Source organism: Amphiura filiformis, chromosome 12 (assembly GCF_039555335.1).
Source record: "Amphiura filiformis chromosome 12, Afil_fr2py, whole genome shotgun sequence".
Lineage (NCBI taxonomy): Eukaryota > Metazoa > Echinodermata > Ophiuroidea > Amphilepidida > Amphiuridae > Amphiura > Amphiura filiformis.
The window spans coordinates 5,770,349-5,794,404 of record NC_092639.1 but is presented as its reverse complement, the minus strand read 5'-3'; the positions used below and the strand labels follow the sequence as shown (position 1 = coordinate 5,794,404).

Below are 24,056 nucleotides of genomic sequence, written 5' to 3'. Positions count from 1 at the left end.
TTTTGGTCAAAAGTGCACGAATTTGAAATTCCAATTGAATTTGGAAAACTGGCATCTCTGACTAAAAATGTGATGCGATCAAGCAAAATCAGCCGGAACTCGGAAATGCTAAATTTTCAGTTTCTTATATGATAGTAAAAAGCATTAAATTTTACAAAACTGGATTTTGCAGAAAACCCCACTGAAATTGAACAACCAGTATATAAAGTAAATATTTACTTTGTTTGGTTATATCTCAAAATCAATATTTGCGAGTTCCGACTAATTTTGCTTGATCGCATCACATATACTATCTCATTGCTCAGCCAATCATTCATGTACCTGTAATATGATTACTTTAATTAGAACAGTCAACATCCATCCTTTTGCATTTTCAAAGTTTGTAATATAAAATCTTCAATGGAGGATTTAAGACAATTAGGCATTTAGGAATTTAGTCTGAATTGAAAAAAAGAGTGATTGATACTTATTCATGAAACAGACATTTCATAACTTCTGTTCTGTAAAAGGTGTATGTGTTGCCAACACTATGGACCACAATGGCCTCATCCCAATGGCATAGTTCAATAACCTCAATAAGCAATCATAATGCAAAATTTGACCATTCATTCAATGAATGTGCAAATGTATTGGGGTTAAAGAACTGTGCCTGATAGATGAGCATGTTGTGGATCCTAGTGCAATCAGAGCTGTGAACTTCTTTGAACCACAAAGGGACCATGCCGGGGGGCTACTCAAGTTTGGTTTTGGTAGGGACGTGCCGCTGAGAATTTGAAAGTGGACCCATAAATATACCAATTTTTCAAGAAATTTGGACCCATTGATATACCAAAAGTCAAAATTTTCGAAAATTTTGGCTAGATTAAGGAAAAATTGGGCTATTTTCCGAAAAAATTTAAACATTTAAAAAAAAAAAGGACCCATTCATATACCAAAATAGGTTTTGAAAAAGGGGTCATTGATATACCAAAAGGCGAAAATGCTACCCATATTTATGCACGTCCCCATATGGTCATTTGTACTGAGTACCCCCCCCCCCCGGAGCAGAAGAAATATTCACTGTCCTAACTTTTAATTGTTCTCATTTTTAACAGTTCATGATTTTTTTACAATATACTATAGATCTATTAAGACCATATCTTCTTTCTAAAATGATCATTGATTTTACACCTTGTCTACCTCTTTTTACTACAATACATTCAAGTACTGTTGCAAAATGCATAGTTATATTTATACCAAAAATATAGACTTTAAGTTGCACATTAAATAGCACATCGAAACCCAAAGGCACTCAACTTGAAGAAATCTATCAGGCCATAGACCTTATAATAAGAAAGGTCTATGATCAGACCCAGTTCTAGATTCCCTACATCAAAGCAATTCAGACCCTATAAGAAAGGTCTATGATCAGACCCAGTTCTAGATTGCCCTACATCACATAGCAATTCAGAAGGCTTTGCAAAAATAACAGGTCCGTAATTCCCTATTAACTACATGTACATACAATTTAATTCGTGAGCCATTAACTCAATTACCGTAAAGCCATATTATGACTGTCCTCATATGTCCTCTTTTAATTTGGGCCCAAGCAGACAAGGCAATACAAAGAAAATCGCTATTTAATAGTTAATACTAGTGCATATGTTGCCAATGTAAGTCACTCATTCGAATGTTTGTTTTTTCTATCCGATATGTGCCCTTTAAATTTTGAGCCAAACAAATTGATGAAATTTTATCTATTTGTTTGGATCAAAATTAAAGGGCACATATTGGATAGTAAAAACAAACATTTGGTAGATTTTGTTCAGAAATCTTGCAACATTGTTTTAAAACAGAAATGCAGTTATCAAACAAAACTGAGTTGGAAGAAGGGCAAAATAATTAGACAATGCATGATTTGAGGTTATTGTTTGGAACTCAAGCTGTGGCAGAATATATTGACATGCATGAGTTATGCATAATGCTCATCAACACAATACAGAATAAATTGTAGTATCAGTATTTCTGGTCAGTAATTTTGTCAATAATTATTTTCCTCTTTCCCAGTTCGCTTGACCACATGACATTAAATACCGCTTGCTTGTCTTTCATTTAAATTCTAGTCACCGGTAACAAATGCAATTTCAAATGGTTGTTGCCAAAACAAGTGCAAATGGCTTTTTTATATTTCATTTTGATATCAAAATAATCAACTACATCTTGCATTACTATTTTCTTACTATTTCTGTCATATCATTTTTCTATACATATGTACATATAAAAGCAATTTGTTACAAAATGGACAAAGTTAATATAAGCCAGGGGTGATTATCTCATTTCATATTGTGATAGCATCAACTTGTCACCAATCAATTGCGTGTTTGAGCAGGCCCGTACGCAGTGGGGTGCAGGGGTGAAGTTTTACAGTAATTTGGAAAAGTATGCAAAAAGTCCCAAAATTTCAGAATTTGCGAGCGTATCAAGCAAAAAAAATATCAGGTTTTCTACGCTATTTTGGACAAAAAAGGTCCAAATTTTGGGAAGAAAGTCCACTTTTCACAATATCGCCCCCCCCCTTTTGAAAAAAGTCCACTTTTTCAAAATCAGCACCCCCAAATGAAATCCTGCTTACAGGCCTGTGTTTGAGCACCAGATCTCCTATGTCAGCTTCTCCTTTGGGTTCATCAAGTTGACCCTGGCGCTCTCAGATCGCACAACCTTGCTGTAAAAAATTCCAAGGTCCAACATGGTCTTCCACAGATCACTTCTCCCATACTCTGCAGGAATTTCCTCACAGTACAATGTAGTTTCAAGTCTACACAGCCTATATCACTACTGCATGCACCATGTGTCGTCAGTGACATCAGTTCATGTTTCATTGGGTGTGGGTTCAAATCGTGAGCATTCACTCAAATCGTTGACATGTACATGTCCCACACATAAAGATGCCATGCACATTGATAGGTGTACATAACAGCTGCCTCAACGTGTTGATGTCTCCGACTGTATTCTAGGCTAGACAGTACGACATGCATATACAGTGGAGCTTGACACATGCATACTGTAAAACTTCAGTTCTAATCAGTTTGACTAATCAGTGACAATATAACAAACACTGATTTTGACAAATCTCTGGAATTTTTTTTTAAAAGACAAATACAAGTTATGTTGTTACAAAGTATGGGACTTGGACCCGGGGTTCAATCCAGTCTTTAAAATACTGTAAAACAACTTGATTTCGCTAGCAATTTAATTTTGCTAATTTAGCTAGCGCCTTCAATCGCTAAATTAAATTGCTGCTAAGTAGTTCATTTATAATGGTTTTACATAGCAAGAAGGTGCAAATTAGTGAACTTTTGCCATAAAAAGATGACTTCTTGCCAATTCACCAAATTAAGTTGCTGTGAAATTAAAGTGTTTTACAGTATACATGTACATCTGAATCTGATGACAATGACATGATTTTGCAGCGAAAATTTCACTTTACCCTGTTTATAACATGGAACATTTGTTCACAAAATACGGGAAAATAACAATGGTCTGGTGCCATATTCCATGATGACGAAGGCTGAATGGAATACAGCACCGGACCATAGACACTTTCCCGTGAGAACAAACAGGGGGTAACAATTTTATCCTTCAGTGAACATGAATTCTATTATCTTCTGAATTGTTCATAAACTGTAATCTTCTTCCCAACAAGTTTCAACTCTACACAGTCTGTTCATTTCTCTTGCGTTGTTTATCAGCCAACATTTTCATATAAGTTAATTCTGGATGAGTTACACGAGCACACAGCTCTTTATTTTTAGCTGCTGGGTTGACCTTAAAACTTTCCATCTTAACGCCGGGCGGATACCACATTCTTGGATCGCCAGATTTCAAGGTACTCGCTATGCAATCCTTACTCAATGCATCGTTCTTTGCCTTTAACACAGCTACCTCTCGTTTCATTTTATCTAAACCGTACGCTTCAATTTTTCTCCATAACGTCTGATTAAAATATGTATACAGTTGTGTATCGGCACTATTCCAATTCAATATAATCTGCTGCATAGAGGTAGTGAGTTTTGTGACTGAGCTCTTACTGCGAGCATTCTGGTTTAGGAATACAATATCATCCATAGTCCAACATAGAAGGTCTTTGAGTAATATCAATGACTCAGCAAAGTACTCTGCAATTAGTACTAAACTGAATTTGTTGTCTAACATCTGAATCCATTTGCTCACTTTGAGATCCGTACCCTTCATGTATCGGGCATCCAGACCTAAATCAAACAACATGCTATTACGGCCTCACGATGTGAGTGTTTGGAGGCTCTTTAAAAAAAAATACCCTGTAGGATTAGTAAGAAACTGACTTAAGCTTACGCCGTATCTGCTCACATGTTTGTAGTAATTGTAGAGACTCTCATACTGAGTGGCGGGGTTGCGTAAAATGGTGATGTACACGGTGTCGGTAGGCATTGTTTTGGCCAAACCTGTAATGGAAATATAGTAATTGGGAGTGAGTGAAATTCTAGATTTGTGCAACATACATGTATTGATGTAATACTTCATAATACAAATCCTAATGAACCTATTTTTGAAATTCATTGTTTCATTTGAGCTGACTGGGGATACTTTTATAAAACATTTTCACTTTAGTAGTTGACTAAATTATAATTCTATTCAACTGGACTTACTATTTGTGATGGCTACGGTATCACGTCATATCCATGACGCATCATCAGGCCGACTGGTCTTGAATTGGCTCTGTATTCTTGACCTGTGACATCACGATGGTAGAAGTGACGTCACACGAGAGTCGTCGAGGGATCTTCCTGATGGTCGGTTCGTAACTCTTGGACAAGTTGTGGCGTAGTCCCCCTCCGCGATTCAAAGTTGGCTCCTCCCTGCGAACATATATAGCTTCCTTCACCCCTCTTTCATACCACCTACATGTATGTTCTTTATCAAGCACAATAACGTCCTTGTCCTCAAAGTTGTGTTTGGCTGCTTTGAGGTGCGTGTATACCGCCGAGTCGTTGAGCCCTGTTGAACTGGGTCGACGATGTTGATACATGCGCTTGTGGAGCGGTTGTTTTGTCTCCCCTATGTAGTAGTTCTCACAATCCGAATCCTGGCAGTTAATCGCATAAACAATGTTGCTTTGTTTGCGTTGCGGGATCTTGTCCTTCGGATGGACTAACTTTTGTCTCAGAGTGTTGCAAGGTTTTAATGAGACAGGGATCTGGTGCTGTCCGAAGATCCTCTTTAACTTCTCAGAAACATCTGAGACATAAGGGAGAGTGATACCGAACTTGCGGGTGCTCTCAAGCGGTGGTAGAAGATTGTTTGGACGATGTTTGGTCCTTTTGCGGTTTCAAAGCTTTATGGAAGCGTCCAGTCCTTGTACCCACAGGTACCCAAGGCCGACTTCAGATGTTCGCCTTCACCAGCTTTAGCTTCGTCCGTTGACGGGATGGTCTCCGCGCGGTGAAAGAGCGTTTTAATCACACCGAGTTTGTGGATAAGTGGATGATGGGAATCAAACTCGACGACTCTCGTGTGAAGTCACTTCTACCATCGTGACGTCACAGGTCAAGAATACAGAGCCAATTCAAGACCAGTCGGCCTGATGATGCGTCATGGATATGACGTGATACCGTAGCCATCACAAATAGTAAGTCCAGTTGAATAGAATTATAATTTAGTCAACTATTTGATCTACCTGGATGATTGATAATATTCATAAATACTTTTCACTTTAGTGTTAAGCATGAGAATAATGTGAGAGCAGGCCCTAAAGTATGCAAATTACTACACAGGGTTGGGAATTATTTTATTAATTTGGGAACTTTTGATCTTTAGGAAGTTCATCAAAATAATTAAAAACAAATGATAAAAAAATGACTTGTTGCCAATTTATAACCAAATTGGTACAAATTGCTCAGATATGTACTGTAAGATTAAGCTTCCACATATCGAGGGCCATTTGGAGAAGGGTCAGGGAATAATTTTGCCTATCGAAAAAATAGATCCCCTGTAAAATGAGAGATATTTAACTCCTCTCAATGATCCCATACTAGTCATGTATTGTCTTTATATTTTGGTCAATTGTCCAAAAAGTGTGAACTCTGAACCTCTCAGTGGAACTTAAGAGAGCTTTTAACAGGTCACAACTTCATCACCATTATCCCTGCTTTTTATTTAAGACCATCTTCTCAACTGAAGCTGGGTTTCCCTTTTAAAGGGAATTTTTATCTCTGCTGCATCAATTATATTGTTTACAATGATCTTGTCAATATTGTAAATTGTCAGCTGAATTGCTAATCTATACAATGCATCACTATTTATTGTGTCATAATAATATATGCATGTATCAAGGTTGCTTACAGCTTTTTTTATCCTTTGAAAACATGACTGATCATTTTCAAAACTTTGGTATACATGTGTCACGTATGATGGCTTTATTTATGTTTGTCTTTTGTTTGTTTCCTCTGTGTGTCTGCTTCTCCCGTTAAGTGTTATTGTTTACTATCAATCACAAAAGCACCATGTGTTTTTATGCATGAATATTACAATCAATTTTTATTGCAGCAAAGGTATAAATAACTTGTAAATGGCAAATAATAATAAATGAATAATGACACAAAAGCCAAACTGAATGATGACAACAAATTAAACAAGCACAAAGAAATATTAGATAGGATCAAAGGAAAAACAACTGCAACCAAAAGGACACTTTTAGGAAGTGTATAAAAACTTTAATGAGATGGAAATGAAAAGAGCAGAAAAATATATATTATAAAGATGAATAAGGAACAGAAAAATTAACAAAGAAATTAAGATGAGAAACCATATTCTTGTTGTAAAAAAGACAAAAAAGCAGGAAAAAAAGAGATAAAAGAGAATGAAGGAAAGACAAAGAAAAAAATAGTGAAATATGTGGAAATAATGTTCAGATCCTTGTCAGCAAGGAAGCATCCAAATAAATTTGACATTTAAATTAAAAATATTCCGAGTAATCCAGGAAATAAAAGGAAAGATATAAGAAGTCATCAAAACCAATATAGCATTTTAAAGAATATTGTTAAAATATTCCAGGAATAATGATATATATATGATGACCTTTTCTTGAATCAAGTCTTCATTCACACCAGAATTTAATTGGTAATATCTACATCCTGTATACAGTGCCGCTGAGAGCCATTACGGGCCCGGGGTTAAATGAACGCACGGCCCCTTTTTACAGGCCCCAGAGGTCTCTTTTCTTTGCTTTTACGAGCTTTCTTTATTTTTCACGGCCTCTATGACCCCGGGCCCAGGGGTAATGCACCCCCTTAACCCCCATTGTTGACAGCACTGCCTGTATAGATTAAATGCAGACTTCCACTCTACCTGTGATATATTTAGAATTGAGTAAACTAACCATGGGAGTGCTCACTCCTTTGGAGGAGATGTCAATTTCAAAAAGAGAAGGGTGAACCCCTGACTGCCCAAATCCATCATATTGGTACTGTCCATTTGGCTTCAAAACTTGTGGGTGGGACATTGAAGCAGTGTGGGTACAGCAGGTGTTCCATATGTCGGAGGGTCAAACACATTTAAAGATCTCTGTTTGAGGGGCAAATATATCTTATTTTGCTATAATCTACATTTCAGAGTTTCCCACCATTGATCCTCGGGCCGGCAGATCTGGTCTGTAGGCCACCTATATTGAGAACCTCTGATACACTGCAGGGTCAGAAATTCGCAACCAAGTGCGAGAATCCGTTTGGATTCTCCCAGTGGAATTTGGCAAGCATCCACAGATTCTCGCCATAATAAACTGAAATATTTACGAGAATCCATTTAGCTTCTTGCAATTTTGTTGACGAGAATCTTTATGAGAATGGATTCTTGGATTCTCACCGGATTTCTGTCCCTGTGTTACCAGAAATAAAAATGGGCTATTCCAGCTGAAATCCATACATGTACATCCCTTATGGAATACATGTCCTTAATCTCCCACACAGGGGGTGTGAATTTCAAATGGGGTTACCGGAACGGATGACTCCATTTGAAACCTACACCCCCTGTGTCTGAGATTAAGATCATGTCTTCTATAGGGGGTGCATGGATTTCAACTGAAATAGCTGCATGGAAAGCCACTCACCTGTTTCACTGAACCTTGCATGGTTGGCCAAGATATTGTACACACCATCATTGGCTTGAATGGCGTACTTGATATCAAACAGATTGGGGTTACCTAGATAAGGCATGCCTCCCTTAGGTAACACAAAAGACAGATTTCTAGCATCTCCCCATCTGTATAGGATATTCTGCAGAGTTGAGCTGCTACACTTGTGGGTTTTTAATAAGGCGATGTCATTCTGTGGTACTGTACATCTTTTTTTACTGCCCACGTCAGCTATGTGTAATTTGGTTTCTCCGACAGTTACAGGTGGCACAGGTTTGTCTGCTTCAAGTTTGCTCTGAATAACAGCTGGTTCCTTGTCAGTAATACCATTGGCTATCGCCACAGACACATTCACCTTATCAAGATTCTTCTGCTGTTCAAGAAGCTTGCCATTCACTGTGTCAATACTCTTCTGATATTGTTGAAAATTCTTGATCATTTCTTGCTTATCAGGAAGGTTCTTATTATCATTACTCATATCTGGTTGCACTTGAGGTGGTAGTGGTGCTGGTGGGTTGTTTGGTTTTGTATTTACATTTATAATTGCTTGCTTCTGTGCATTACTTGCTGGTATATTGTCCACCACAATGTGCTTGGAGGGATTAGTCTTTGAATCATCCTCTATTTGAAAGTATCTAGAATTCTTGGCAGCTATGATTTCCTCCTTAGAGTGATTTTCTTTCAGCATTCTTTGTGATAATTGATTCTTAGCATAAGCTTCAACCTTTAGTAGGTTGTTCTCATGTAATATTCTTTGTGATGGTATTTTTTCCATATGCTCTTCATCTTTGCCATGCTCTTGATCAGTGCTGGATTTGAACAGTGGGAAATTGTCATGACCAAATAATGTCAGCTGCCGAGATGAACTGAAAAAGAAGAAAAATATCATTTCAATTACACACATACAACATTAACCTTTAAAGTGTAGACTGCAAAGAGAGAGGAAGAGAGAGATTAAAAGAGGGAGAATAAAAAAGATGACGTCGAGGGAGAAAGTGAGGGAGAGAGAGAGGGAGGGAGAGAGACTACAAAATAAAGAAACAATGGGAGGAGAGAGAGAGAATGATAAAATAACATTAAAAAAATAGAATTTCTTTTGGATGAAAATAAAAGAGTAAATCCTTGACTGTTAAAATGTGACTTTTTATACTTATTATCCCCTTCCTCAGAATCATACTAGTATTTTTAAATCCAAAATACCAGAAAATTATCATTGTAGCAATTTGTTCCTGGCATTTCAGGATATTTTACAGTGTTGTGCCATGTATGTCAATATATATCTTCTGCTAATTTCCACCCTTGTTACTTGCATACATGTCGGCAAGTGCAATCTTTTTCTGAAGAGCTGCAAATGTTCCACAAACACCTACATGTATAATTATCTACTTTACACCTGCACTCCTCATGCAAGCCACACACACAATAAAAATTCCTTTAAAAAGGAAATGGGCGTACCAAAGGAAACTGTCGATGATGTAGGGCATTACCAAAGTTTAAAACAGGTGCGCTGATGGATTGAAAAGGTTGTAGAGCTTTCATCAGGTGTGATGACTTCATCAGTACTGACTGAAGATGTGAGTGAAGAAGTACATGTAGTCCGACGAGTAGGACCTGTTGTTTTCTTAGTTACCAACTATACTCTTGACTCTGATCGCTCAAGAAAGATTTACCACAAACATCCATTAACCGCCAGTCCCGAAAAAAAGCCCGGTCGATGGGCTTTCGCGATTTGTCTTTCTTGTGCCATGTGAGATAGTGATCATCGTCTGAGCTGAGTATAGTCTGGTATATATATACTCGTCGGACTATAAAGTGAGAGTCACATACTTGACGAAAGCTTGACAACCTTTTCAAGTTGAGACTTATATGCCATATTGGATTTTGTTGGTACTTTCGATTTGTGTGCTAACCCAGAGGCGTACAATGTATATATGTGTGGAAGAAAGATTTATTTGTACGCTGGCAACACATTCTCAACAGCTCTCAACTTGAGACAAGACAGACTAGTTTGTTCGGCTTATATAAAGCACAAAAAAAAGACTCATAACACCGAGTATCGATATATAGAATGACATGCACGCAGTTGGGCACAATGCTTATGATAGTTGTGTGTTGCGTATAACCTGTGACTAGCGTGAGTTGGGACTTGGTTGACATGTGAAGTAACAAATAAAAGCCAAATAATTTCCACCACAATCCATTAGTGAGGCAATAGCATATATGGCTGCATGTCCTTCCTCACAGCTTCAGAATATAGGTTAGGTAAAGCTTATCCTTTGTTGCACTGGTCTCTTTTTGCCATGTGATGGCACATAAAGCTGTTAAAAATTATTTACCATTAATTAAACACCAGCTACACCAGCTGTGCAACCGACTTCTTGTCCGGGGTACTCAAGTTTGGTTTTGGTAGGGACGTGTCGCTGAGAATTTGAAAGTGGACCCATAAATATACCAATTTTTCAAGAAATTTGGACCCATTGATATACCAAAAGTCAAAATTTTCGCCGAATTTAACCCAAATTGTGTTAGTTTTTACAAATTTTGGGAACATTTTGGCTAGATTAAGGAAAAATTGGGCTATTTTCCGAAAAAATTGAGAACATTTTGAAAAAAGGACCCATTCATATACCAAAATATGGCTTTGAAAAAGGGGTCATTGATATACCAAAAGGCTGAAAATGCTACCCATGTTTATGCACTTCCGTATGGTCATTTGTACTGAGTACCCTCGGGGGATCAATAAGCAGTTAAAGACACATTATTACAATGTATATTTCCATGCTCAAATAATTTAAGGGTCTTGTAGGCCTACATAGGGGGTTGACATTTTTTATATGCTATAGTGTTTTATTGTGGTGATAAACGCAGTCACTAATTTCACGCAGGCTCAACAAAATATCAATAGCAAAACAAAAGAGCCTCAAACAAAACCAATCATTTGAATCTAAATCTCTCCAACAGAAAGCAGAGAACTGATTTTTTTTTGCTTTTTAGGGCGTGATATAGAAACGGTGCCCAAAATCGCTTGCCTCCCCCCTTTCGACCTGCCAAAAAATACTTCACCCCCTTTTGGCCCGCCAAAAAATCTTTTCCCCCTATAATTCACCACCCCTGGGGCTACCCCTACTTATTGCACCACCCCTAAAACTCAAGTTTCCTTTTGGGTTGTAATTTTTTATTTCTGATAGCAAATGCTCATTATTTAGGTGGCACTCTTCATGTACCATACCATATAAAATAGTATAATCATAAACATGATAAAGACTAGGCCTACCAGCAATCTGCTCATGGATTCATAATTAAATATCTTGTTTCGTTGGATTTTAATTTAATTATCATACCAGCTTTCAATTTCACATGCTCTGTTGAATATTCACAGTGTGTGCAGATTGCTGAATAAATCAATCTTATACATCATTTCACATGATTTGTACTTGTAAGTTCTTGGTGGTATCAGAGACTATAATGTTCAACATGATGTAAAATTATATATGTGACTCCTCGCCACAACTGAGCCCGGATGTCGCCAGTGCCACTATTGAGATATGCTCCATCGAACTTAACAATAAACAATAGGAAAGAAAGGATTTATTGACTGTTTTATTGATTTTTCACTACTTAAATGTCAAGTACTATAGACATGATATACATCATTTTAAAGCTAATTTCAAGCAGAATATTTTGGTTGAATATCTCAAAAATGATGATTGGCGACATCCGGGCTCAGTTGTGGCAAGGAGTCACATATTTTCCTTTAAAATTTGATTTCAAGATATGAGTATTGAGTACCGTTACATTATGTATGTTTGTAAATGCAATACATTATTGCAGCTCTAAAATAACTTCAGGGCTTCAAGCCAGCTCTTGCAAAAATATAGCAATAATACGGACATTTTGAATGAAAATATAATATGTACTGAGTTCAACCTAGAAGTACAAACCAAATCTGTGCATCGGGGGTCGATGCTTTGCGAATCCTGAAATATTGGGAAAATCCCCCACCCCCCGGGATCTACGCCTATGTTGTATCCTGCAGGTGGCCTGAAAATCATAGTGAAATGCAAAATGCACACTATGGACCACTATGGCCTCATCCCTATGGCATAGTCCAATAACCTCAATTAAACAATCATAGTGCAAAATTTGACCTCAAGTTGCAGAGTATGAGTTTTTGTACTCAAAATTTCAAAGGTCATGCAATGAATGTACTAGATGTATTGGGGTTAAAGAACTGTGCATTGATAGATGAGCATATTGTGGATCCTACATGTAGTGGCATTTTGTTCCATATTGAGCATGTTGAGGATGGTAGCATATGTAGTGTCTCAAATTACTTTCATTTATTGTCAATTAAGTGCAGAGTTAAAATTGGCTTTGCATGGAAAAATGTAGATTGATTTTTATAGAATATTTAGTGATTTCATATTGCTTGTAATTTGTAAACAAAATGTATGAAAAAAACATTTAAGAAAAAATTATCACCAATATTTACTTGAAAATGTGATTTTTTTGATTTTTTCTGAATTTCTCATATCAAAAGTAAAAATGCAGTAAAATTGCGGAACATAGTCGAGTCCAATATTTTAAAACTCATGAAAATCTTACCTTTAGAAAGCACTTTTTGGTTTCAAACATATTGCCAACAAATTAGGTCAGCTTCCCCCAGATGTTATGTAAAATATTTGACACAAAAATTGCTCCCATTCTATTCTATGGATGCAAATGGAGCACAAATGAATCCATCATAATTGAAAAAGTTCATTTCAGATTTTGTAGATATCTGCTCAGTTTACCCAAAACTGCCTCTAGCAATGCCGTTACAGATGAATTGGGGAAGTTTCCTTTGTTGGTTCAAACTATTATGTGAGTCATTAGGCTATTCCAGTTGATATCAACACTACCCCTGTGGAAGATTTTGGAAATATCTTTCACACGGGGAGTAAGTTTTTCAAATGTAATTGTTCAGAGTTAATCATTTTGAAACCCATACTCCCTCTGTATTATGATTTTACCTATCTTTCACAACTGGAGGGAGTATTTGAAATGGAAGTTACCTAATTGTCTATTCTATTCGAAATTCATACTCCTTCTGTGGAAGACTTTTAGCTAAATCTTCCACGGGGGTAGTGTGGATTTTAAATGGAATAGCCCATTACTGGCCCCATAATCTTGATTTAAATCATGATAGAAAGTTATACCAGTCTTATAAATTTCAACATAACAAAGCCAAATGTGGCCTGGATTACTGGGCTCAATGTATATAAAAAAATTTCCTTTGATTTTGGGCATGTTTTGCACAAGGTGAATAATAATTTGTTTATTTTCTAGCTCTAGATATGGAACTTCAGTGTTCTGTGGGCTCCAACTCTAAATTGAGTTACTACTCTGTTTTCAAACAAGAGCTTGCTTGTAAAAATACTTGTCAGTAATTGAATTTTTTTATTTTGAGAATTCTGTCAAATGAAAGTTAAGGTGGGACTACACCCCTTGATACATTTGTGACTATATTTGCATTTTTCTCAAAAACTAATAACGACTGGTATATATTATAGGGGCAAGGAATCCAGTTACTACACTGGAATTTCAGTGACTCAAGACAAGCGACACGTTATTTATGATAAGAAAAGAGGTACCACTAGAATGTACCTCATTTCTTAACATATATAATGAACCACTTGTCTTCAATCACTGAAATTTCAGTGAAGTAATTGGATTCCTTGCCCCTATAATATAAATAACTTTTGTTACCAGTGTGTAGTTATTTTTTGAGAAAAATGCAAAATTAGTGACAAAATTTGTCAGGGGGTGTAGCCGTGTAGTACCACCTTAAGCCTCAGCATGTTGAAGTTAAAAATTGATGAATTTTAGGATGTTCTCATCTTGCAGATCCCTTTAAAGTACACACCCCTGGATGCATTGATTAAGCCATATATATTCTCTTACTTGTTGATGGGTTTATTCCTCAAGTGTAGTTGTGGTGGTATTGGTTTATGGTTGTCTCCATACGTGATGAGAATAACAAATAAGGTGGTACACAGGCCGACGATACACAGGAGGATGTAGGTCTTCACCATCATCGCCATGGTATTCCTCTGTGAATGAAACAGAACAGATAAGATAAAAACATTATGTGATCATGAATAACAACATAGAGTGAGAAAAGGCCACATGTTTGACCGATAGAGCAAACTTCTGAAATTTTGAGCTATTCCAGTTTAAATCCATACACCCCCTAGAAGACATGACCATAATTAACCTTCCACATATGGAGTGTGAATTTCAAATGGGGTTACACAAATGGGTGATTCCATTTGGAATCTACCCCCCCCCCCATGGGAGATTAAGGTCATTTCTTATACTATAGGAGTGTGGATTTCAAGTGGAATACAAGTTAACCCAATAATTTGACAAGATGTGCAAAGATGATGTCCGGGTGGACTGCATACACTTGGCTCCTGATGGGACCAGGCTCAAGCAAAATGCTCCAGCCAAGCTAAAACTTACAAAATTTATAGGCCTATAATATATGCATGCTGGTCGGTATGAAGAGAAAACTAGAAAGTATTATACAGATAAGAAAAAATGAAACGGCAGAAGAAAATACAATGATTTATTGCAAACTCGTTATCCATTTCACCTTTTTGGATGCTGGCATACTTTACTGACACCAAATTCACCTTTTAACAGCTCGTAATTCGCTCCTTAAAACAATCATTTTTATTTGACCTAACCAGGCCTGTAAATATTACACATACTATTGCCGGGATGAATTATTGGATATAATGAAAACACTTTTCAATTCTCCAAGCAATATTCACCTCTGCAGAGAATCTGATTTTCTATATTTTTACAAACTCAAGAGCCATGCAGTATAATTTATATAGTTTAAATGCAAAATTCAATACTTTAAGGGGGTACTACACCCCTGCCCAATTTTGTGCCTATTTTTGCATTTTTCTCAAAAATTATAGGGCATTGGTGTCAAGTAAGATATGCATATTATAGGGGCAAGGACTACAACTACTGCACTGGAAATTTTATTTCATGACAGACAACAGTTGTGGAGTTACAGTCAAAAATGAGGGAAAACCAATATTTGATCAATAAATCAATAACTACTTGCCTTGAGTTGCCTAATTTTCAGTGCAGTAGTTGTAGTCTTTGCCCCTATAATATACATATCTTACCTGTCACCAATGCGCTATAATTTTTGAGAAAAATGCAAAAATAGGCACAAAATTGGCCAGGGGTGTAGTACCCCCTTAATGTCAATAGATCTATTTTTCTCAATTTGAGATCCAGGCTAATATAAACTGGTCAAAATATGAAAATAAGAAAATATATGAGCTATTTTTGGCCACAGTTCTAAAATGTTTAAATAGGGGGGCTACCTAAAAGGAGGGTGTCAACTGGAAGCCTTAATGTTAACTCAAGTTTGAAAAATGATGTTTATCAGGTTCTGAATATATCTGACTTTAAATTTAATACATTTAATAAAGTGATATTAGTCCATTCACTATATAAAGATGGCACATGACTTTCGGAAAGTACACAGGGTCACCAGGGGAGAAAAAGGTCAAATGGCATTTCAAGTTTTGGAAAATGTGCCGTAACTTTTAATGAATGTTGCTACAACTTGAACATGTCCTTTCGTGATATAAAACTATGTACATGTATGGAAAATGAACATGATAATGTGCCATCTTATATTGGACTTGTACTTAATACTAGGATTGCTAAGACTCAATGGATTCCTCAATTTCATGCATGGGAATGACTAGTTGAACTTGATAACCAGAAAGAGTGGACAAAAATTACATGCAAACTTGGTAACTTTTGATCATCGACGTAGTTTCAAAAAATGAGAATTGAAGTATTATTGTTGTGAGACCCATGCAGTGCAAGAAGATATCATCGATAATTAGTTATTATTGATGATAAGATACCATCTGGATGCTCATCGTTAATCATGAGGATTAAAATTTATCATTGATGATGAGTTACCATCAATGATAAGCAAGGCATTTAAGCCAGAGGGGTGTCTTTAGGGTGTCTAAAATGGTCAAAAATACCTTATTCTACAAAATCAGGGTGTCCACTTCCTATTCACTCCATTATAAAAATCAGAATTTTAGGGTGTCCAAATTGAAAACAGGGTGTCCAAATGACACCTTGACACCCCTTTGGCTAATGCCTTGATGATAAGGAATTGTCTGAACATGACTAATGAAAGGCAAAGTGAATCCAAACACTGTATGCAAACTGAAAGTAGCTTTACAAATTACAGATATTTTTTTTATTTAGGGAACAACCCAAAAGTTCGATGAAGCCCTATAAACGAAAGTCCTTTCGTTAGGGGGGGAGGGGGTCAGAAAGTCCGATTACGTTTGTAAAAAAGTAGTTAAAACGTCGGTCAAAGATTATCTTGTTTTAAGGATTTAAAATATAATTTTCAAATTTTAGTATTTTCCGAAGTACGATATTCAGATTTTAAAGTGGTTTCTTCAAAATGATTTCAAATCAATATGGAGTGCAGTACTCATAACCTGCAACGTCATGTAAGTTCATTTTTAAAGCAACTGTCCGAGCAAACACAAAACGTTTTTAGAACGTTTTAAACATGTTATATTTTGGGGTTTTGGTTTTGGTAAAAACGTTTTAATAACATTAAAATGTCGGTTTATATCAGGGAAATTGTGGGATAGGCTTTTACGACGGGAATTCATAACAATTAGTGAGTTTTTAGCGGGTTCGCCGTCGGACAAGTTTAGAACTGTCAAGCTTTCGTCAGGAGTAGCTCTGACTTCTTCAGGACAATGAGACATGTAGACCGCCCCTTGCCTACTGATGGCTCTGAAAAGAGCCGTTCACTGAAGACTGTCCCTTGTCATCAGAGAACAAGCAGATCTCGCCTATCTGCTAATTTAAAAGGTTTTTGGTGGCTCTGAAAAGAGCCGTTCACTGAAGACTACCCCTTGTCTACAGAAACAAGCAGACCTCGCCTATCTGCTGATTTTAAAGGTTTGGTGGCTCTGAAAAGAGCCGTTCACTGAAGACTACCCCTTGTTAACAGAGATTAAGCAGATCTCGCCTATCTGCTAATTTAAAAGGTTTTGGTGGCTCTGAAAAGAGCCGTTCACTGAAGACTACCCCTTGTCTACAGAAACAAGCAGACCTCGTCTATCTGCTGATTTTAAAGGTTTGGTGGCTCTGAAAAGAGCCGTTCACTGAAGACTGCCCCTTGTCAACAGAGATTAAGCAGATCTCGCTTATCTGCTAATTTAAAAGGTTTTGGTGGCTCTGAAAAGAGCCGTTCACTGAAGACTGCCCCTTGTCTACAGAAAACAAGCAGACCTCGCCGATCTGCTAAATTTAAAGGTTTGTTGGCTCTGAAAAAGAGAGCTGTTCACTGAAGACTGTCCCTTGTCAACAAAGAACATGTAGACTGCATATACTGTAATAGAAGTATACGGCTTACCAGGAACGGTTTGGTCACTCATGGACTGATTAGGGAACTTCGAAGTTGGCATATCATTTCTTCTCAAATTGTGACCTAGGTCCCGACATTTAACATGAGCAGTCTCATCTCCTGCTTATATAAACGTCATTTTTACCGTCATGAAAAAACGTTATGTATGAAAACATACTACAAAAATATTTCTAAAATGTTTTCAAAAAGTTATTGTAAAATATTGTTTAAAGAACATTATGTTAGAATATTTGCAGGAGGTTATCAAAATGTTTTCAAATCTTTAATATGAAAATGTTTTTACCCTTTATATACCCTTTATATATAACCGACATTTAAACGCGTTTTCTGACCACTTTTTCTAACCTTTGGCTTAATGATGTCGAAAACGTTTTGTGTTTCATACCACATTATTTTTTATTTGAAAATCCAGCAAGTCCTATTTTTTTTCCGTGCCAAAAAAGATAATTGAAAAAGTATTTTTAAATAGAATGCAATATTCGTTTCTTCCATAAACATGATCAATATCTATTTATTTATTTATTTATTTATTTATTTATTTATTTATTTATTTATTTATTTATTTATTTATTTATTTATTTATTTATTTATTTATTTATTTATTTATTTATACCATATTTAAACAGGGTAACCTACTCAACAAATATTACAATGTTGATTTTCAGTAGCAGGGTCCTGAGACAAACATATAAAAGCATTAAAATACACATAGATCATACATTATAAAAAAACATGATAATTTACTTTAATTGATTCCATTAATGCACATGATTTAGTTGAGGTAAATGTATCTATCACCATATGGATATGAAGCTTTATTGCTTAAATGTGCCAAATGAGGATATTTTAACAGCATCAGCTGCAGCATTTGCTCAATATAATATAATTATTTATTTAGGTAGTAGCCTAGTACAAACTAAGGCTGGCATTTTCGGGCGGGCTTGCGGGTACCCGCCCGAGATTACATTACCCGGGAAGGAAATACCCTGCCCGGTAGGGTGATTCACAAAAAATGAAATTGGTATTTTTCAACGGGACACCCCCTCATTTTGTTCATTTTGATAATAAAATCATACCTGCAAAATATGAAAAAAATTCAAAAAGTTTAGGGGTGCTACCGGTCAATGAACTTTTGTACACAAAGTCAATGGGATTTATGAGCCATTTTCTTTACAACACAAAAAAGCCATGTTAATTTTCCCTGATTGTGGCAAAAATATTTGATCATAGTGTGAGTAATGTCCTTAAAATAAATGCTAAAGAAAATTGTAAAAATGTTAACCCGCTTTCCAGAAAATTGCATTTTTGTGAAAACTGTTACATTTGGGGCAAGGCAGTTGCTAGAGCAGCCAAAATATTATGAACTGGCCACTATCCAATGTTGTGACCCCAATTTATATACATTTCTTTTCAACCATGGTGAATCTAATCCTTCCTGTGGTCATTCAATTCAAACAATACAAATCTTCATCAGGTATGGCCATAATGACCACCCCTGATACAGATGTATGGATTTTGATAGTTACTATTACATAAGATTTCAAAAGCTGGTATCACCATTGGGGTAAACTAATATGTGAAGAATTTTAATCTTTTTTTTTTTTATCAACAGTTCAGTTCAATAAGGTATAAATTTGGGGTGCCTGGTGGGATTCCAGGGATATCCCAGGGTATTCTTTTCTTGAGCTACACTCCCTCTGTCACTTTTGAAACATTTTTTATTATTACAGTCAACTATGAACTTTAATTTGGTAAAAACCCATGTTTTCACAAAGTTAGGTATATCATTGAACATTTACTTCAGTTTTGCAAGCCTGGTAGACTTTTTAGGCCCTGAAATAAGCGTTTGAAAAAAAAAAAAAAAATCCCATTGACTTTGTGTACAAAAGTTCATTGACCGGTAGCACCCCTAAACTTTTTGAATTTTTTTTTTCATATTTTGCAGGTATAATTTTATTACCAAAATGAACAAAATGAGGGGTGTCCTGCTGAAAATACCAATTTCATTTTTGTGAATCACCCTACTGCCGGGGCGAAACCAAAAAAAAAAGTTTTTATTTTTTCAGTTTTGTAGTGTCCCTTGGACCTAGACCTAAATGCTAGGATCATTCATGGTTGACCTAAAAAAAATAAAATTGAATTTTGCACGGTGTTTTGTATTTTTAATATGAAAATTGATACTTTGTTTTCATGTCATACTCTATTAATGATATCAAAATGCATTCAAATTCAATGCATTTTGATATCATTAATAGAGTATGACATGAAAACAAAGTATCAATTTTCATATTAAAAACACAAAACACTGTGCAAAATTCAATTTTTTTTTTTAGGTCAACCATGAATGATCCTAGTCCAGGGACACTACAAAACCGAAAAATAAAAACTTAAAACTACTTTTTGCAATTTGAATTCAGTTACCCCCTAAAAATGCGCTGGTACCGGGTACAAAATTACCCGAAAATGCCAGGTCTAGTACAAACAAAGATCCTGTGGTAGAAAGCATTTATAAGGTACGGGTAGGTGACAGCGAGGTGATGTACATTATACAAGAATGTGGGAGGACAGATTTATGGTGCATTTTTAGGCTTATTGGTATAACTTTGGGTCACAATTTCAGAAAACTTGCTTGATTTATTGTTGGAGTTATGTACGTTTTCCAACAGTGATTTAGTTTCAGCCCTCTGTACAACATAACTCAAGAATCACAGGACCAACAAAGTATATCTGCGATATTAGAATCCTTCTACACGCTCGCTATGAAATGATCAATGCAGTAGGTATATATGTCAAAGCTCACTACCATTCACAGGATGCTGTGAACGACCAAATCGCAACAGTTGAAAATAGTTACTAACCTTAAGGGCACTTTTGCCATTGGTCTCCACTGAAAACCTACCCATCGATATACCAAAATCGCTGAGGGGGGCTGAACCTTTACTTTTTGTAGCATTAACCTGTCAGCTCCTGCTTGTTCTCTACAAAGTTACAAGCCCAACAGAAATTTTACAAGCCCAAAATAATCAGAAACACTGGGCATGAGCATTAAGCCTGCATATCAAAATGCATTCAAATTCAATGCATTTTGAAATCATTAATAGAGTATGACATGAATACAAATTATCAATTTTCATATTAAAAATACAAAACATCTTGAAATGTTTTTTTTTTTTTTAGGTCAACCATGAATGATCCTAGCATTTAGGTCTAGGGTCCTGGGACACTCCAAAGCCGAAAAAATAAATAAGTATGGTACATTAGTAATTGTTGAAGATTGGGAGTTTTAGATATTCTTTTCGTAAATTATAATGATACACATGCACAGGTAGACGAGTAAGTCACAATAATCCTTTTATCCATTGTAACCTCCAGGTCAATTACACACCTGTTGAGGGAATCCCGGGGACAGTCACCCTCGGAGATCTTGAATGTATGCACCAGTACGTAGTATATATACCTTGTGGGGGTCTCAGCCACGATATGTTATGTTAATCAACGATTTCAGAGTTGTACACTCGGGAATTTAATTCTAGGGGGGTGGTCTACCCTAGCCTTAGGATAGGTTTTGATCTGATTTCAGTAGTACAAAGTGTAATACTTTACTCCAGTCGGGGTCACTGGGGGAAGGGGAATTCGATGGCGTCTGTCGCGTTCCAAATGTGTCCAATAACGTTTTCTCTAGAGAATATATTTTGTTAATTTTATTTCGCTGAGATCAAAGGTAATTGGTGTTAAATCTGAAACAAATTCAAACGCTCAATAAAAGGCAACTTGATGGAGTGCCATCCATGATCGGCAAAATCTTTGTGTCCTTGTCCTTTTTGGCTTTCTCGGTCTGAGGGTAACTACATACATATAGCCAATTTTAGCTCTGCACTGAATTGACAATAATAAATGAAAGCAATTTGAGACATATGTTACCATACATCTGGACTATAAAAAAATGCATTAAATGCATTTCACTATGAATGATTTTCAGGCCACCTGCAGAAATTTGTTCTACTTTTGCAAGATATTTCACCATTTTAGTTTCAATATGACAACATTTTTTGCACGCAATTTTACAATTAACATTAACTTATTCTGTTGCCAAAAGAGGTTTGATTCATTATATTTCCCAATTTGTTTAAACTCCATCCTCCAATGTCAAAATGGTCTTAAATATTTCTCAGCTTTGGACAGGTTATAAGTTCTGCACAATTTAAAATTAGCAATACTAGGTTTCAAGTGGCCACAGGCCAGGCAGGCTTGTAATTTTAGAATATTACACGCCGCAAGAAGAAGATCCACGCATATCGCGATTAGGGTCTCAAAACACTCATTTTACTAGAAGAAGGGGCGTTTTTTTTTCAAGAACGATTCTCGCTTAGAGTAGTTTTTTAAAATTACCCAATTAACGGCCATTAGTGGTGACATATTTATCAATTATTAGGCACAGAAGAGTGGTTTCAGAGCGATTTTCAAGCCAGATTGACAAAAAAATTCGGAGCCGACTTCAACAGCGCCAGGAATCATCACCACTGAATGACACTCATGATACACACCGAACCATGCAATGCTATAATGTCTATCCTTGTAGGGGCAAATTTCAAGCTAACTCCTCGCTTAGGGTGTTTTTATTTAAGTAAAATCCTTGTTTACACCAGGGTTAGCGCTAGGTTGCTTTTTGGGATCCCGGACCCACCAAAATAGAGTTCGGACCCTGTTTTTAGATTTTCTGCAATTTCAGGGGTCCCTGAAGACCCCCAGTTTTTCAAGCTAGCGCTATTGCAGACATACTATGCTGCATTTGTGCAACTCGGACTCACCAAACTCTACTCCGGACCCCCTACTTTTTAATTTTCTGCAAGTTCGGGGGTCCCCTGCGGACACTGGCGTGTTTAGTTCTAGCGCCCCCTGGTTTACACATAATCACGCATAACTCCCAAACGAAAAGATACCCTAAAACTGTGACATCCAGTACACCTTCAACCAGGAAGAACACCTACATACACGTAAGCGTTATGCAAGTCTCGATAATCACAACACTCTAACCAAACACAAAGTTCACAAACTCACCTTCTGAAGCACAAGTACAACCAAACCAAATCACTGTAAACCTCCTTCCTCTTGAAATACTTTCAATCAATTAACTCTGGTTTAATTCAAATGCTGATGCATTGATCAAAAAACCACAGAATTTATCTTACCCTTCCCAGAATCCTTTGCAACAAGATACATAACTTCATTTCATCAAATCACACTTCAAACACAGATGCCCTATGTTTTTATGTTGAGAATAACCTACCTACACATGAGTCGATAGTCAAGAAATAAACATAATTTGCAAGACCTAGGTGTGCTCCGTTCACCGAGGTACATTTTATCACTATCGACCCATGTTGCACCAGATAGCAAATCAGTACAGGAAAATGAAATGTGAGAAATGCATTATGGGAAGTGTAAGATATCTTCCCAGTCAAAAAACTTTGCATTTTGTCCGAGACACAAGTAAGAAAACATGAGCTAGAACCCTCTAGGTACCATCTGAGGAGAGTTAAGTCCGATTCATACTCCACATTCCAGCGCGATGCGATGTTTTTAAAACATTGCAGCATCACACGATGAAATTAAAATGTAAATCTTAATTTCATCTCGCGATGCTGCAATGTTTTTAAAAGAGTATGGTCTGCATCTCCTTTTATTGTCATTCTGCCGACCTTGACAATCCAGCAGCCAATCACAAGCGTGAACGGCCATGATATCGCAGCACGATGCAAAGAAATTCGAACAAAGTTCAACTCTCATCGCCGATGAAATTTCCACTGCACGATGTGGAGTCTGAATGAGACTTAATAGCTCTCAATAAATGTTGTCCTGTAAACATGGTAAACTGAACAGTATGTTCATCCATTTGCACTTTAAATACATGTAAAGTATGCATCTCAAGGCTCCTGCATGGCCACTGGGGCAAACTTGGTCCAACTCTTAAATAAATTCAGCATCAAACCCTATGTGACTAAACGAACATGATGAAGAATATAGACTTGTGTCTTGGTAAATAAATCCTGCCAGAATTAAAACACAAACAGGAATGGTGAAGAATATTTACATGGCCAAAACAACAACCAATGAATGAAAACATTTTTGAAAAAAAACAACAATTTGAAGATTGGTTTTTTTAATGAAAATTAAAAAAAATCATCTACAAATTGGCTCATTATCATTAAAAATATGCAAATCATACACAAAAATAAAAGGTTTAAGAAATTTGTTTTTGAAAATAAAAAATGTAACAAAAAAAGCTCATTAGCTCATTATCATAGTAATGAACATGCAAATTAGACCACCCAAAAAAAAAAAAAAAACCTGGGGTTTCTAACTCTGGCCTATCCCTACCCTGCAATATCTGAATTTATAAAAGAAATAAAGCATTGGGTGGAC

At 36.4% G+C, this 24,056-nt stretch overlaps 1 protein-coding gene across 1 annotated transcript in view; it reads right to left on the bottom strand.

Annotated features, from left to right (window-relative positions):
- Positions 1-3,492: 3,492 nt before the first annotated feature.
- Positions 3,493-24,056, bottom strand: part of LOC140165703 (galactosylceramide sulfotransferase-like) — a 43,248-nt gene continuing 22,684 nt past the window's right edge. Inside the window, 3 exon segments of the mRNA XM_072189012.1 lie at positions 3,493-4,460; positions 8,120-9,009; positions 14,087-14,235. Coding sequence (XP_072045113.1) covers positions 3,691-4,460; positions 8,120-9,009; positions 14,087-14,235 — 1,809 coding nt within the window. The 3' untranslated portion in view covers positions 3,493-3,690.